Below are 17624 nucleotides of genomic sequence, written 5' to 3'. Positions count from 1 at the left end.
GCAGATCACTCATAGTGTCCTCTAACTCATTAGCTGCTGCCAAGACTTGGCTCATGTACAGGTGGATGGAAGTGCAGGCTGTAATACGTGATCTGCGCAGTCTGTGCCCTGCTTATGTCTATGAGATTCAGGCGCTATGTAATGGTAGTGGAGAGAATTTCTGCTATGGGTTTTTTTTTGTCTTTTTTTTTTTTTTTCCCCCTTAAATGGTTATACCATGAATCATGTTCACACCAAAGTTCAGAACTTCCGTTAATAATGGATTTAAAGTAATTTAAAGAACCTTCTTTGTTATACTGAAAGTTGCACATTAGTACAGAAAGTGAGTAGTGCAGTTTGCAGCAGGTAAACATTATTGGGAGCTGTGCTGTAATATATCTCTTTAATATTAGAAAATGGGTAGCAGCTTTAAGCCCTAGCACATCGTGTTCTGGTCTCAATATTAGGGCTGTGGAGTCAGTAGCCCAAAGCCCAGCTCTGACTCCTTCATAAATAGCTGACAGCATTGGCTAGACAAAAGCTGTGAACTCCTAATTCACAAAAAAGCTAGTGATTGAATTCCTATGAAAGTAAATATGTAGCAAACTATGTATCTAATTCATTGTACTATTTTAATAATTGTATGATATAATTAAAATGAATTGATCATTTTATTTTGAAGTTGGAATCTAAGTTAGTAACTCTTTTCCAACTCGAACTCCACCCAAAACTGGCGCCAACTGCGACACCAGTACCCTGCTTAATACAGTGAGTTCTGGTGACGAAAGGGAATTAAGAGGCTTTTGTTTCTTAATAATACTGGCACACCACAGGTGCCCTGTGCCCTAGAATTAAAATCTTCTTATCGGGACTGGCGTAGATTTCAGATATAACTTATGCCAGGTTTTTTTGGGGGGGCTATAGTGAAGATAGGAACACCTCAACCCACCCTGATCCTCACCTCACCCCGCTCTATCCACTTTTTCGCAAACCTGGCATTGCCAGTTTAGTAAATACACCTACAACCTATATAATATAGGGTGGGGGTCCACATAACAATTATGCCCATGCACTAATGACCACTAATGTATTTCCTTTTGCAGGCAATTAATAAGGTATATTAGAAATCTACATACTTGAATTTCTTGATAGGTCCTAGAGAAGGAGACCCGCTTACAGGAACTACAGGATACAATTACAGTATTACACCAGGAGATCTCTCTGAAGGACTCTAAGGCGGCCATCCATCTGCAGGAGAAACACCACTTGGAGAGCCAGATCAAAGCTCTGAGTCATGCAGTGAGTAGCTGTTTTCTAAGTCCTGATTCAGGTCTATCTATCTATCTATCTACCCTGTTTCCCCGAAAATAAGACAGTTTCTTATAATTAATTATCTAACGAAATATATGACCTTTCTTATTTTCGGGGGATGTCTTATGCAGCGGCTGGAGTGGGGAACAATCGGCAGTCATGCTGATGCTTCCTTAGCAGAGCGCTGGTTGTATGTGATCCAGAAGGTGAAGGGGGGGGGGTCTTATTTTCGGGGAAATAGGGTATCTATCTATCTATCTATCTATCTATCTATCTATCTATCTATCTATCTATCTATCTATCCTGTGTGTAATAGTGTATTTTACAATTCTGTATATAATATGCATATTGATAGTTGACCATATTAAGTACTAGCCTCTGCCCACGACTTCGTCTGTGGGCTGTTAGCATCGATGATCTGGCTATATTCAGCAAATTGCTGCCGTCGATGGTTTGCCTGCTCCGACATTTTGGCAGCTCTCAAGCTGTCCTGCTGCTGAACCTGCTCCTCATACCGTGGCTGTGATTGTTCCCGCAGCTCACTAGGACACCATATAATGAGTGTGTTATTGGTGTTGATGATCTGCTTTCTCCGGCGTTTCGACAGCTGTCAAGTTGGCCTGCCGCTGAACTTGTCCCTCGAGCTGTGTCCATGATTGTTCCGGCATCTCAGCAGCTCACTGAGAAGCCATATAATGAGCATGCTGTTGGTGTTGATTATCCGCCTGCGTTGATGATCTGCCATATTATGGCGTTATTAGCGTTGGTGATCTGCATGCTCCGGCGTTTCAGCAGCTCTCAAGCTGGCCTGCCACTGAACTTGTTTCTTGCACTGTGCCTGTGATTGTTTCGACATCTCAGCAGCTCGCTGGGACGTCATATAATGAGCATGTTGTTGGCATTGATGATCCGCCTGCTCCAAAGTTTTGGCAGCTGCCATGCTGGCCTGCTACTGAACTTGTTCCTCGCGCTGTGCCCGTCCTTGTTCTGGCATTGTTTCGGCATCACAGCAGCTCGCTGGGATGCCATATGATGAGTGTGTTGTTGGCGTCGATGATCCCCCTCAGCTCCGCTTGAGGAGAACTCTGACTTCTGGCTTCCTTCATAGCTGTCATTGTTTGCAACAAATTAGATTTTCTTTTTCAAGGCATGTTTAAAATTGGCACACTGCCAATTTGGATTAAAGGTGTTTGCCCATGTCAGTGTGTCAGCACTGCCTGGAGCAGATCAGATAATATGCAAATGTGTGTACACAATCCACTGAGAGTTAGTGTGGGTCATTCCGTGTCAAGTGAACCAATGATTTTTCCCTCTATATTTTTAATTCTTTTGAGATTTTGTTATTTGGTAATAGTGTGTCAGAGAATGCAAAATGTGAAGAAAAAAAAATTCTAGAAATTGTTTTGGATTTTTAATTGATTTTCAAAGTTCAGAAAAAGTGCGAATTTCTGTGTTGCCTGCCTTTACATTTCTCCTCATAACTTAGGCTAGAAAAAAGATAGAGAAACAAAATAAACGTCATTCTACTCAGAACTATACAGGCTTTCACCAAATATGTCACAAGAGTATCTTTGTTAATATTTTACCCATGTGAACGCAAACGCAAAATTCTAAAACGCATTTCCGAAAAAAAACGTTTTATTTAAAAATTTAAAAAAAATGCACATGGGCCTGCTATGCCCTTAGCCACATCTGTACCAAAATTCAAGTTGGGATCGCGATGGGATAATATTTTAAAATATAACTATTACAGTGTCGTTGTCAGTGTCATACAGTGTCTGGTCCAGCACCATCCTTTGTGTATCCAAGAAAACCCAAGTCAACAAAAATCAGATATTAACTCAGGTGGAGCCTAACACCATGACAGGCCGTACATACTCTTTGACACAAAAGGAAATGGCCATTGCTAGTAAGCGCTTATGGACAAGATTACATTTCACTCACTAGAAAGGACAAATTGATGATAAAAGGCCAGTAGTTTAAAAATGTCCTATTAATTGTTTGATTAGTTCATATTTTATAGAATGAGGATTTATCTACTGGACTATTTTTCTTAATAAATTACATGTTTAGTGATATAATAAAAAACAATTGTTACATGTAGAAATAGGTGTTATAAATATTGGTTCTTGTACTCTTGTTAACATATAATTAGGATGAGACTATTTAGACAATCGCACTTGAGGATATGAGCAGCTTTTTTCTTTCAGTTTGTTCAATGCATTCAGGTTGAAAATGCTGAACAAGCTGTGTTATGATGATAAGATGTATTTGTTCTGGCACTTACAGTATTTGTTTTTTTTATGTTTTTTTTATTGTTGCATATAAATGTTGAATTCAGCAAGTTGTAATTTGAAAAGAAAAAAGGAAGAAGCTCACACTTATATATAAAATCAGATGATTCAAGGCTTAAAAAAAAAATTAAAAAAAATTGATCCCAATTTGGTCCCAAGTTGAAAACCTGTACAAATATAACCAAGAACACAAGTAACACAAATGCATTTTTTCACAATTTCAAAACATACGTTTTTTTCACAATTGCGCATCAAAATTTTGAATTTGATTTCTCCAAAACAAAATATAAAGAAACATTGTCTTGTGACATATCAAATAAAAGCCGGTACCGCTCTGAGAAAAATGATGCCTCTCCCACCTATTTATCTTAATTCTAGCCCAAGATATGTTAAACAATGTAAAGCCATACCAGGCCAAAATTCACACTTTTTCAAAACTTTAGAAGTCTATAAAAAATTAACTGAAGAAGAAAAAAATTCAAAACTTTTTATTTGTAATTAACTTAAGTTGTACTTCATAAAAAATAAAAATAAAAAAAATCTAAAGACGTCAGGTAAAAAAAATATTCCTATTTGGATCACTTGATATGGAATGACCCGTGTGTGAGAGATAACAGCCCTGGCTTTATCAGAAGCTGAGATAAAGCTGCTGGCAACAGCAGTGTAATATAGTATTTGAACATAAATTCATAACAGTCGTGAAGCCGTGTAATTTACCGGGATAAAAAGTAGCCTATGTTTTAAAGGGGCTCTATCAGCAAAATCATGCTGATAGAGCCCCACATATGCGTGAATAGCCTTTAAAAAGGCTATTGCATTTTAGGCTATTTTATCATTTAAAAAGGCTATTCAGGCACCGTAAAAGTTATGTTAAACTACCCCCTCGTTTTAAAATAAAACCCTAAAACAGAATGTGATAAACTTACTGAATGTGCACGGTGGGCGGGCATTCAGGGTCCGACATCTTCTTCATCCACGCCTCCTTTCCTCCGATGTCCTCGGGTCCCGTCCTCTTCCTCCTGTCCTCCTCCGGCCATTTAAAAAAAAAATGGCCTGGGCGCATGCGCAGTAGCATGCTGTTTCTACTACGGCTACTGTGCATGCGCCCAGGCCATTTTTTTTAAAGCAATGTCAGTTCACGAGCACCGGAGGAGGATGGGACCCGAGGACATCGGAGGAAGAGGAGGTGTGGATGAAGAAGACGTCAGACCCTGAATGCCCGCCCACCGTGCACGTTCGGTAAGTTTATCACATCCTGTTTTAGGGTTTTATTTTAAAACGGGGGGAGGGGGGATAGTTTAATATAAACTTTTACGGTGCCTGAATAGCCTTTTTAAATTCATGCTATTCATGCATATGTGGGGCTCTATCAGCATTATTTTGCTGATAGAGCCCCTTTAATCGAGGTTACAAACTATCTGTGTGCCAAATTTCATCTAAATCTGTTCAGCTGTTTTTGCGTGATTGAGGAACAAACACACAAACTTTCACATTATTAGTAGGATAGTAGGATTGCAGGTGTCACTTGTAATGTAAATGTGAATAATATGATTTCCTGCCCTCAGGTTTCCAGTACTCCACCAGAGAACTCCTCTGTATCTAAAAGCAATGAGTTACTTAAGGCTGAGGTAAGTGTAAGAACCATTGATGGGCCTTTTAATGGGCACAATTAATGTAAAATGTTGCATTGTGGTTATAGACATTACAAGTGATACCTTAATGTATAAATATAGTTTATATAATAATCTTTTAATTTAATATACTTCAGAGCTGTAGTCTTAGTTCTCCTGGTTCTTATTAGAAACAATCAGCTTTTTGTATAATAAAACTGTTATTTGTTCTACTACATAAATACTCTATAGAGCTTCATGTTTAATGATGTATCTATTGGGTTCAGTCATTGAATGGGGCCTAAGTGCCGAGTCATTCCATTATAATACTTGCTGTTAATAATCAGCCGTTCCTTTCCTGCCAGTTGGATCGAAGAGATGCAGAACTTAGGGCAGCTCAGAGTGAGCTGCTCACCCTACAAAATACCCAAGATGTCCTGTCCTCTGAGGTAATTAAACCTTTATTTTCATATTTCTTTCATTTTAAAGTTTTATACCGTGACAAATATTTATCATCTATTTACAAGGATAGGTGATAAATGTATAATTGCTGGGCATACAACCATTGGAACCGCTACATTCACTAGAACAGGGGCCCCAGTGGCACATGGTGGAGGCATCTCAATGGAGCAATGGTCCATTCACTGTCTGTGTGGACTGACTGAGATCGCCAAGTACTGCATGTGGTCATCTCTGGTCAGTGCTATAGATAACGTCATTCCACATTATTGTTTAGCTGGATGCCCAAGAACAACAGGTATACAGACTGCAGCGGGAGTTGCGGGAAAGACAAGAAGAGTTAGAGCAGAGGCATGGTAGAATACAGCAGCTTCACAAAGACCTGAAGACAAGCGTTGTCCAGAGAGATGAAGCCCATAGACAGGTAATTTATACTCTATATCTCCATTCACATTTCCTATTACTGCTGCCGGTTATGGATTACTACTAATATGGAGATTTTTCTAATCGCTTTGCCTTTGATTATGAGCTTTGCAGCGAACAGGTAATAAAAATGATGCCTGGAACTAGTTTTAGTGAAACAGATGGACCAGCCTCCTCATGAGATTCGGCCAAGCAACAGCGCTCACCCGGGGATGATTATAACACTTTTATAAGACTTCTTTATTGGACAGTACACAATGCGTTTTGGGCCTATAGCCCTTTCTCAAGTGTAAAACTTCTTAAATAAAACAAACGTGTAAAACAGGAATCACAACCGTATTCATGATCATACAAAAGATGGGGAAGTAGTAGTATTAATAACAACATGTCCCGCAATGGGTAGCCAAGGAACTTATTGTTTAGGTACAGGCATCCAATGCATAAAAAACAGTAGATAATAATAATAATGAAATCAGCGCATTGAAGAAACAATAACATGCATAAGTGTGGGCCAACAGGTGGTGAACAAATGGAATGAAAATAAGGCCAGTCAATCATGTCAATAGATTCATCATCCAAAACGCAGATGTGTGTGTGTGTGTGTGTATGTATGACAGTTTACAATTTATAGGTAGTTAGTAATGAACATAACAAAAGAGGTGCCCCCCCCACACACACACAAGAGGATAAAATGCAGCTTTTATTACTTTTCTCTTTAAAAAAAAAAAAATAGTTAAAATGGGACAGTGTAAGCCCCTGTGCAGACAACATATGTAAAGTGGGTGTCAATACCATTCACCAAACCACTGCTCTTAGACTGACAGAAACAAGCTCCCAGGTGTGGGAGAGTTAATGCTTCACTGGAAGCTAATACAATGTATACAAATGGTACAGCTATAGTCAGCACACCCTTAAAGAGAACCTTCATCAGATTGGGCACAGGCAGTTCCATACACTGCTGGAAAGCCGACAGTGCGCTGAATTCAGCGCACTATCGGCTTTCCCGATCTGTGCCCCGGGTAAATCACTATCGGTCCCGGTACCTTAGCGCTTTACAGTCAGAAGGGCGTTTCTGACAGTCAGTCAGGAACGTTCTTCTTCTTCAAAGCAGCGCTTATCGCGCTGTACAGTGAGAGTGGGGAGGAACACCCCCTCCCTCTGCTCACAGTGCTCGTCTATAGACGAGTATTATCAGGAGGGGCGTTCCTCCCTGCTCACACTGTGCAGCGCGATAGGCGCTGCTGTGGAGTAAGACGTTCCTGACTGACTGGTAAAGGTCCTCTTTAATCTAAAAGGGAGAGTGTCAATTAGTAGTGCAACATGCTACACTACCCTCAAATATGAACTAGAGCCGGCCAAGAAGCTTGCCAAGCTACTAGACAGTGATAGGGCAAGCTCTTATATGCAGCTCCCCAAGATCATGCCTAAAAAATGTCAGTATTGGAGCAGCGCTAGGGAATGGAAGGATAGCTCAATTAGAATGCCTCAATATTGCATTCATAAAGTACCACGTCTCAACGCATTTCATTACCACACATAATTCTTCAGGAGTGTGCGGTCAGAACCACAGTTCCCGGGACCCAGATGGTGGGTCCTGGTACTTCATAGAGGCCGACATTGTGTTCAAATGGGCCCGCTCTTAAATAGATCCAAGATGGAGCTCCACTCCACCCCATCGGCTCGTCCACCCAATCAGATGCCACTATTGGTAATGACGTGTCTAAGGCTAATAATTTCAAATTTTTGGTTGTCCCAGATCCACTGGTTACTAGTTAATAATGAGCACTAAAAAGTGGCTCAGATATTTATATATAGATAAAAAAATATTTTTACCCATATCAGTGGTTCTTAACCAGGGTTTGATCGAACCCTAGGCCATATGCACGGTTTATTTTGTGTACCAGTAAAAAAACATATACCTATGACTTGAATTTGGGGGGGGGGGATCCACTATTGTAGATAAAAAGTCTGGTCATGTGCATTACAGCTTAGTAACTCCATGGGTATCATAGTAATAGCAGTTAACCCCATCATGTCCCTCACATTAACCCCCTGTGTGCCTCACATAAGAGTTACTGATATGTGGGACATATGGAGGTAATAATTAGGTATCTTCATAATTAAGGTGCAGTAGCACTAAAGGACCTCCCCCTTCCAGGTCCTTCCAGTTTTCTGTGCTCTGTGGACCCTGACTCGTGTATAAGCCAAGGAGAGCTTTTTCAGCATGAAATATGTGCTGGAAAAGTCGGCTTATACTCGAGTATATACGGTAAGTACAAATACAGAGTGGTGGTATAAATTAAATGGAACTAGTTTTAGCACCTTCTATCCAACAATCCCTGTACAATCCTATGGTATATATGAGCTGATTATTGGATGACAAGACTTGTCCAGCAAAGCAGATTCCAGAGCCAACCAGACTGACCTCAGCATCCACCTTGCATGTTCTTGACTTCTCAGTGTCTTTATTTATTTTGCATATGTATAGCACCAACATATTCCACAGCCCTCTACAGATATTCACTAGTCACTGTCGCATTATAGGGCAAACACATTCTCAATTCCCTATCAGTAAGTCTTTGGAGTGTGGGAGGAAATCGGAGTGTACATCCTAAAAATAACCCACAAAGCATTTTCGTTAATTTTGTCTGTTTGCCTGATTTCCAGCTCTCTGAGTGTAATTTGCGTTTGTCGCAACTTGAGGGGGAAAACTTTGCCCTGAGGGTCCGTCAGCGAGAACTAGAGGCAGAGGTAAGGAAACGTTTTGAGGAGACCCGTGGATGAGGCATACATGTGTCTGCCAGTCTAGTGCTGATGTTGCATTGTTTCTCTGCAGTTAGGTAAAGTTAGGGAAGATTCTCTATACCTACAGCGAGAGGAGCAGACACCGCATGCATGGGAGCTACACCAGAAACTTGACCTGGAGGAAAGACTTGAAGAAGCAGAGAATGCGGAGCGTGAACATCTGACATTAATTCACAGGATGAGAGCAGAGATGCAGGACACTAAACTCCTGGTCAGTGAATCATAAATGTAAATTCTGTCTTTATTGTTAAGTTTGCTCAAACCCCTAAAGTGTCCAGTAATCAGTAGCATGGAAGCTAGATATGTATGTATGTACATTGGCTTGCTAAAAGTTAGACAAAGGGACATATAGTGGTACTGATCGCTATTGGGCCCTAGACTCTGAGGGGACCCGAAAGTTCCGTCTGCCACATAAAATATACCACTATTCTATATGGCACATACTATTTAGGGCTTCCATTACAAATTTTGCATTGGGGCCCAGGAGCTTCAAGTTATAATTCTGGGTAAACAGTGCAAAGTTAAGACTAGGCAGCCGGGTCTATCATTATGTCTGATGTTGGATGATAAATCTGTCACATTATAAAACTGTCTAGTCTAACTGTATGCCTGCTATTAGTTGACTTGGTTTACACCAGAAAAAGGTGCATAGTTTCGCAAATTAGGCCATGGCCACTGTTGCCAAGCCACACCTTTTTTCATACAAATCATAAACATGAGTAAAACCTTCAATAAATAGGCATGTTAGACAATTTTTTGTTGCAAATTATACCTGAATTCCTGCACAGTTTGCTTGGTTAATCTTCCCCTTTGCCGTTGATTTCTCGTTGCAGCTGATATCCATGCAGGAAGAGCTGCAGAGTGCACAGGCTGAGACAGTGTCTCTCCGGGGTAGGTTCAGCAGTTCTCAGAGAGAAGCATTGGAGCTGCAGGATAGAGTTCTGGAGCAGGAGAGGAAAAATACAGAACTGCAGAGGGAACATCGAAACATTCTGGAAAGTCTTCACCGAGCTCGAGAGCAGGTGAGACACCATTATTAAAGAATGTCTGCATACTGTCATATAACAGCACTTGCGTGTAATACTGATGACTGATATTTATTTACAGCTTGTTACCCAAGAACAATCACTAGGGGAGCTGCAGGAAGAAAAACTTCGGCTGTATGAACATAGTCAGCGTTTAGAGCAGGAGACTGGTGCCCTGCATGCTGAGCTAGAGACCCAAAGCTTGGCTTTAAGTGAGCAACACAATCTGATTGTAAGCAAGGTACAAAGACACATGTCTATGTTGGTTGTGTAGTTTACAAATGAGGACTTCAGTTACTGATGTTTCATCTATGCCTCTTGTAGTTAAACCAGAAGGAGCAGCAGGTGGAACGATTACGTAAAGAAATGCAGGGGGTGAGCCTGAAGCTGCAGCATACAGAAGATAAGGTAAGGATGTTCAATTGAGCACTGTGTATGTCTTACTTGCTAGATGGATCTAATCCATCCCAGAATGTAGCCATAATGGAACATCCATGTGTGTAAAACAAAGTACACCCCTTGTGTCACCCCTCCTACTTTGTAAGCTGTAAGCTCTTGCAGACAGTTCTGACTCAATGACTAATTTATTACTCTGTAATATCTTATTTTGTCTGTACTTGAACTCTATGATTTATATAGTGTGGCGGAATATATTGGCGATATATAAATAAAAATGTATTAGTATTATAATAATATAATTACTGTTATTCAGTAGCTTGTAGAGGCACCTTTCGCAGCATTAACCTGGAGTAATGCTTTTCTGAATTACTTTGAGTGTCTCAAATGATTCTGGAGGAATTCTGGCTTGCACTTCTTTACAGCTTTGTTCATTGAAGTTTGTGTGTAACACAAGCTCTCTTAAAGAGGTTGCTGATCCGTAAATGTATTTTTTATACTGGTGACCTATGCTGTGAATAGGTAATTAGTATTTGATTTATGTGTGTCAACACCCGGACCCCACATAGATCAGCTATTTCAGCAGCTTCTCCATGCCTGAAGCTGGTGGTGGACAGGGAGCGCATGCAGCACAGCTCTTATTCAAGTATTAAAAGTGAGGCTGCAATTCCCTGGAATAGCTGCTATACAGTGGACAGAGCTGCCTAAATTGTAATTTTGTTTCTTTTTTTATGATCTAGGGAAGTTTTAAAACTTTTTATAAATTATTTTTTAGCCCCCACAGGGGACTTGAATCTACAATCATTAGAGCACTTTTCCCATATCCTACAATAAAACAATGTTGCAGTCTATGGGAGAATCCCTATATAACAATTGAGACCTGCTACAGGCAATAGTGCACTTGAAACTTTGTAATATATCTTATTAAGGAGAACGGTTTCCATATTTACTTATTAATCTGTTCTCCTGCCCCATATCTCCTTATTCATCCTCATTCAGAGAGCTCTATGGACAAAGGAAGGGTGGAGTAGGAGGCTGCTGCCAAGTGGTTTCATTGATTTATTGCTTCATTCTGTGCACTGGTAACCTCTTATCTACAATCAGGATGTGTTTAGAGCTCAGAATAGCAGAATGTAACAGCAGTAATTATTTGAGTTTTTAGTTATTGACTTTTCTAGCAGCCTCATACTACCCCTCTCCTCTTCAAAGACTAATATGTAGAAAGTTGGGGAAACAAAACTATATCTGCAGTAAGACTTTTTACAAAGTTTCTTATATAAACCTGTACTTTTCATTTATGCAAAGTTATTTATAACTGGAAGTATTCTTTAGTCACAATACATGTTTGTTTTATCCATATTCCCCTATTTATTTATTTATTTATTTGGCAAGTGCATGTGCTTCATTTCTCCAAGTGATCCCTGATTCTCTCAATTGGTAACATACAGATAACACTTGCCATGAAAATGTGTACGGGGAAATCTTTTGTCACGTTTTACAGACTCCACTCATATTGTCTTCAATGAAGTATAAATACATTAGTAAATAACCATTGTTATTATACAGACCTAAACAGTTGTGAAAGCTACAGCGCTTACTCTATACCATACCGTTACTGTATTGCTACTCAGGTCCAACATCTGGAGAACACAAGGAAGGGTCTTCAGGAGGAGCTCTCTCATTGTCAGGCAGAGAAGACCTCACAGACCGAGACTATTATGAAGCTAGAAAGAGAAATCCGAGACCTAAATATCCAAAGGGAGGATGTAGAACAGAAGGTAGGTACAATTCTGCACTTGAAATATCTTGACAAGGATAACTTGGATTGGTTTGTAACTCTCAGACCTGTAATAGTGTTACCTATTGTACCTCACTGTCTTGTATCTGTTTATAGGTGCAGGCCCAGAAAAGAACCAATGAGAGACTAGAAGCCCAACTTGCGACCTGTCAGTGTGAACATGAGACAGCCCAAGAGAAGATTAAGTTGATTCAGGAAGAAAGAGACTTGCTCCAGGGCAAAGTTCAGCAACTTCAAAAAGAGGTAAATCTGATATGTTTGAACTTTTATCTATCTGTAAAGTATTAGGTTTCTGTAACTTATTTATTTAACTCTGTCTTCTTTCATGTTGTTCTTTGTGCTCTCAGTTACTTGTCCAACGCTCAGTTTCTTCTGTTGCCTGTAAGCCCGTATACATCCCAGCTTCATGTGACCTTTTCTTTTTCTCTTCCAAGCAAGATAATTTTCCTAAAAATACCCCCCCCCCCTTGCAAAACAACTCTCTCCGTCCTAGCCATGGGGAAATTATCTTGAAGGGCAACTAGGAATTTTGTCTCAGCAGTTCTTTGCTACTTTCACACTACTGAGTCTTTGGACTTGAGACTTGGTCCATGTGAGTGCCAGATTTCCTTGGGAAAGGGACTCCTAGCATTATAGTTGTGGGATGCTAGTAGTCTTTGCTTACCAGCGACATACTATCATATAGTGATTAAGTAAGGGACAATATATCTCTAGGAGGCATGGACTCCTAGCATCACTCATAAGTATAATGCTAGGAGTCGCTTTCCCATGGCATAACGCACAGGCCAGGAGATCCGGCCTTCCCATGGACCGAGTTTCACATCCGAGACTTGGAAGTGTGAAAGTATAGCTTTCAGTGAGCACTGCTATATAATGAGTAGCATATGCGGGGAGCTGAAACCAACGAGGAGCTCCTCATTGTCTTACTTTCACAGAAGTGAAAGAGCATGCTGTGGCCGGGTACCAGGTGATCCATGGCCTGATACTGGACCATGGCTTGGTGTTTTGGGATTTCTGTTCTCTCTGCCACCCTTCTTGAAAGTTTTGTCTGACAACTTTTCTCTGCTCTGATCCCTTACCTTGGACTTCACCTTGATCTCGCCCTATTATCTCATTTCTCCTGCAGTTGACTCAGAGTGAGCAGCAGGTCAATGAGGCTCTTCACAAAGCAGAGTCTTTGCAGATTGACATCACCAGGAAAGACTCAGAAATTGAATCTTTTAAGGAACAGTTGCAAAGTTCACAAGATGCTTTGCAAATTGCCAGCCAGGAGAAAGAAGAATGCAGCAAGGAAGCAGAGGATCAGGTACTAATAGTTTGTATAACCTTAGTTGTGATCAGAACAGTCTAAGGTTATGTTCACATGGCAGAAAAGGTCGTGGAAATCTTTTCCGCCTTGTGAACATTCCACGCAGCTAGCCACGACAGGCTGCAGATGCAGCATCAGCATTCCGTCGAGATACGCTCCTGTTTAGGCCCATTCATCGGGGCCTAATCAGGAGCAGGTCACGAGCCACGGACGCCGCAGCTGAATCAGCAACGGAATCCGCTGCAAGATAGGACATCTCGCTTCTTTTGTCCGCTACTAAATAGCAGGAAATAAAAAGCGAACGGCTCCTATTGAAGTCAATGGGAGCCATTTTTGCAAGCGGATTTTGAGGCGGATTCCGCGTCAAAATCTGCCTGCAAAAAACTCTGTGTGAACATACCATTAGTCTGTGTTCACATCTGTGTTGAGAATTCTATTCTTATGTTCTATCATAGAAACAGAAGACTGGAATTCAAGCTGGGGGACAATCTGTCACATGACAGACCCCAAATGTTTCTGATGAATTCTGCTGACTTATAACGGGGTTACTTGGGTTTCCTACATGATGTCTTGGCATTTTGGTTGGAATCTGTAACACAGGTTCCTGATGTTGCTTTCATCATGGCTGTGAACAGAGCTTAAACTTGGAACTCCCAGACCAAAAGTATGTTTCATAAAAGTGTTTCCTCACTCTCTGTACCAGATTCAGCAGAGGGAAAACACTATTGAAGGTCTCCGGCAAGAGTTGTCTAATGCAAGGGAAGAGCTTGGATCATGCAGAAATGAGGTATGGTGAATGTGGGAGATGCTACAGTTAAAATGTTCCTCCAGTTAAATAATAAAATGTTAAATAATAAATATTTTAATCTTAAAGGTAGTCTTAACACCCTCTCCAAGCATATTCAGCTGCTGCATTACATAGCACATTACAATGACAATCAACATATCTTTGTTACTTCAACTTTGTCATTTTTGTAGAGAAATAACTTTGAAGGCTTATACAAATGAGGCATTTGGTGCACTTGTGGTGGGCCTTCGGCTCCCTGGAACACTTGCTCTTGGGTAATGTCATAGCAGTGAAAGAATCAATCCTCAATGCAGAGGCTGGCACAAGTAGGAGATGGTAGAAGTCTGAGGGGCAAGAGCACTGCTCCAGGGAGCCGAAAGCTTGGCCCCAGTGCAGCAACTGACTCATTTGCATAAGATAAGTTGTTTGTCTCCTAATGTACAAAAGTGACATACATAACAGAGGTAGGATATTTATCACTGTGGTGGCAGTTGAATATGTGGGAGGTGGTAGATTCCCTTTAACCCCTTCCCGACATGCGCAGTAATAGTACGGCGCGTGTCGGGTCTGTAACTATGGCGACCGCCCGGGAGCCGGGCGGCCGTCATAGCCGCCGGGTGTCTACTGCTTTAAGCAGTAGACAACCGGCTCTAATGCCTCCGATCGGTCCCCGGACCGATCGGAGGCATTAACCCCTCCGGCGCTGCTGTCAAAGGCGCCGGAGGCGCCATTTTCCTGGCGGCGCATGGGCGCCGCCATTTTGGCAGAGATCGCCGGCTCCTGGAGCATGCTCCAGGGCCGACGTCACGTTGCCATGACAGCCGGGAGCCTTGTTAAAGGCTCCCAGCCGGTCTGCAAATTCTCTCTTTTGCAGTCTGGTGTATACAGCCTGCAAAAGAGATGATGATTTTTTGCAATGCATTGCAATGCATTAGCATTGTAATGCATTGCATTAGTGATCAGACCCCCTGGGGTTCAACACCCCTAGGGGGTCTAATAAATGCAAAAAAAAAATTAAAAAAAAAAGTAAAAAAAATATAAAAAAATATAAAAAGTATTAAAAGTTCAAGTCACCCCCCTTTCCCTAGAACAAATATAAAAGTAGTTAAAAACTGTGAAACATATACATGTTAGGTATCCCCGCGTCCGAAATCGCCCGCTCTACAAATCTATAAAAATATTTTTCCTGTTCGGTAAACGCCGTAGCAGGAAAAATAGTCAAAATTGCCAAACCGCCGTTTTTTCACTGTTTTGATTCTGATAAAAATTTGAATAAAAAGTGATCAAAGCAATAACATTTCCCGAAAATGGTAGAACTAAAAAGTACACCCGGCCCCGCAAAAAAAGACGCCCTATGCATCCCTGTACACTTACGTATAAAAAAGTTACGGCCGTCGGAATATGGCGACTTTTAGAAAAAAATTTTTTTAACACAGTTTTGGAATTTTTTTTAGGGGTCAAAATGTAAATAAAACCATATAAATTTGGTATCCCTGGAACCGTACCGAAACACAGAATATAGGGGACATGTAATTTTGGCTGCACAGTGAACGCCGTAAAACCAAAGCCCGTAAGAAAGTCGCAGAAATGCATTTTTTCTTCAAATCCACCCCATTCTGAATTTTTTCCCTGCTTCCCAGTACATTATATAGAATAATTAATGGTGGCATCATGAAGAAAAAATTGTCCCGCAAAAATTAAGACCTCATATGACTCTGGGAGCGGAGAAATAAAAAAGTTATGGGGTTTAGAAGGAGGGGAGTCAAAAACGAAAAACGAAAATTAAAAAATGCCATCGGCGGGAAGGGGTTAAAGGGATTGTCCAGGATAACCATTTTTTTTAAATATAAGTTCTGGCAAGGCTGTCCAGGATTTAAAAAATATATATATAAAAAAAAATTTTTTGAATTTGATATACTTAAATTTTATTTTATTATATATATATATATATTATATATATATATATATATATATATATATATATATATATATATATATATATATATATATATATATATATATATATATATATATAGATTTATTTATAGGTGATATATAGATTTATTTATAGATTTATTTATTAAGGCAAGGACGGTGAAAAATATGTTTAAAAAGAAACAAAACAACACTCACGTGTCCCCAGTGCTCTGGTGTGTTTCAGCACGATCCGGTCCTGCTATTCCAGTGTTTTCTTCTAATGGAAATCTCCGCCGCACTATGACATTCTATGTCCCTTTCCTTAGGCTGCCAATTTTCAGCGTCCTCAGCAAAAGACATGTGTTATCACTACCTATGATGTCTCATGTCTTTTCCTTAGGCTGCTGATTGGTCTCAGTGGTCATGTGACTGCTGAGTCCAATTAATTGTCTAAGGAAACTTTATTGATACCATTTTGAGAAATGTCTGATGGGTTTTTGTTTTTTCTTTTCTTTTGGGAGGAGAAGCAGCTGGAAAAAATGGCGACATATGGGCTAAATGTGTTTATGTTGTTTGTTTTTTTATATTAGTTCAGACATTTTCATAACTATTTTTATTTAGAGGAAAATTAATGATTTAAATTTTTATATTTTTACTAATTAATACTACTGTATTGCATTCTATAGCAAATTATAACTGCCACGGACAGTCTTCAATAGTTATATTAATATGACACATTTTGGAGCTTTTAGAAGGTTCCTGACTGCCATGGTAGTAGAACGGCTCCCATGACTTCCCCATGCGAGAGCCATTCTGATACCAATCATGAAATGGAAAGTGAAAGTAACCACCCAGATGCCATGATTGTATTTGACCATGGCATGTGAATGGTTAAATGCCCTTCATCAGATCATATCTCTGGGTGCCTGCTGTGTAAAATAGCAGAGACCCAATGGGTATGGCAGGAGCCATATTTAAACCCATGACATTCACTGTAATAATACGATACATGTTGTGAAGGGGTTAAAAATTCCTGCCATCTTTACATGTTGGCAAGAATTTAAAGGAGACTGACTTGCTAGTAAATTTCTAGGTGGTATTTTTGGCACATCATGGGGAATATAGCAGGTATTAAACTAGCAACATGCCTGAGAGTGGAAATGCTGCAATTTTGACATTGTGGAAGTGCTTCGGAAAAACAGCAGCATTCTAGTCCTTGTAAAGTAGATGAAATTGTAGTAAATCTCATCCAAAATCTGCAACAGAAACTGAATTGTGGTGCGGGTTTAAAATCTGCAGCATAGTAATTTATGCCGTGGATACCAACCCGTGTGCCATGTGTTCGGTTTTCACTGACCGCTTTTGTGCATAGGGCCTAATTATTTTATCACTTTCAATATTGAACCATTTTTCAGTTGCCTTTTTTCTGGAACACCAGAATTCATTCATGTACTAGACATACCTTTGCTCCACTGTTGTATTTGCATCACCTTTATTAAATATATAACTTT

General features: G+C 40.2%; 1 protein-coding gene across 1 annotated transcript in view; it reads left to right on the top strand.

Moving 5' to 3' along the window:
• The window catches only part of PMFBP1 (polyamine modulated factor 1 binding protein 1), a 143030-nt gene that overhangs the window by 96692 nt on the left and 28714 nt on the right, over positions 1-17624 (top strand). The window contains exons 6-18 of the mRNA XM_075282011.1: positions 1132-1278; positions 5150-5212; positions 5560-5643; positions 5931-6077; positions 8744-8827; positions 8913-9092; positions 9715-9903; positions 9989-10147; positions 10231-10314; positions 11934-12080; positions 12197-12343; positions 13227-13406; positions 14113-14196. Coding sequence (XP_075138112.1) covers positions 1132-1278; positions 5150-5212; positions 5560-5643; positions 5931-6077; positions 8744-8827; positions 8913-9092; positions 9715-9903; positions 9989-10147; positions 10231-10314; positions 11934-12080; positions 12197-12343; positions 13227-13406; positions 14113-14196 — 1695 coding nt within the window. The remainder of the gene's footprint in view (positions 1-1131; positions 1279-5149; positions 5213-5559; positions 5644-5930; positions 6078-8743; positions 8828-8912; positions 9093-9714; positions 9904-9988; positions 10148-10230; positions 10315-11933; positions 12081-12196; positions 12344-13226; positions 13407-14112; positions 14197-17624) is intronic.

The sequence above is a fragment of the Leptodactylus fuscus genome, chromosome 7 (assembly GCF_031893055.1).
Source record: "Leptodactylus fuscus isolate aLepFus1 chromosome 7, aLepFus1.hap2, whole genome shotgun sequence".
Lineage (NCBI taxonomy): Eukaryota > Metazoa > Chordata > Amphibia > Anura > Leptodactylidae > Leptodactylus > Leptodactylus fuscus.
Note: the sequence above shows the minus strand (reverse complement) of the source record. Positions and strands in the feature narration are given on the sequence as shown.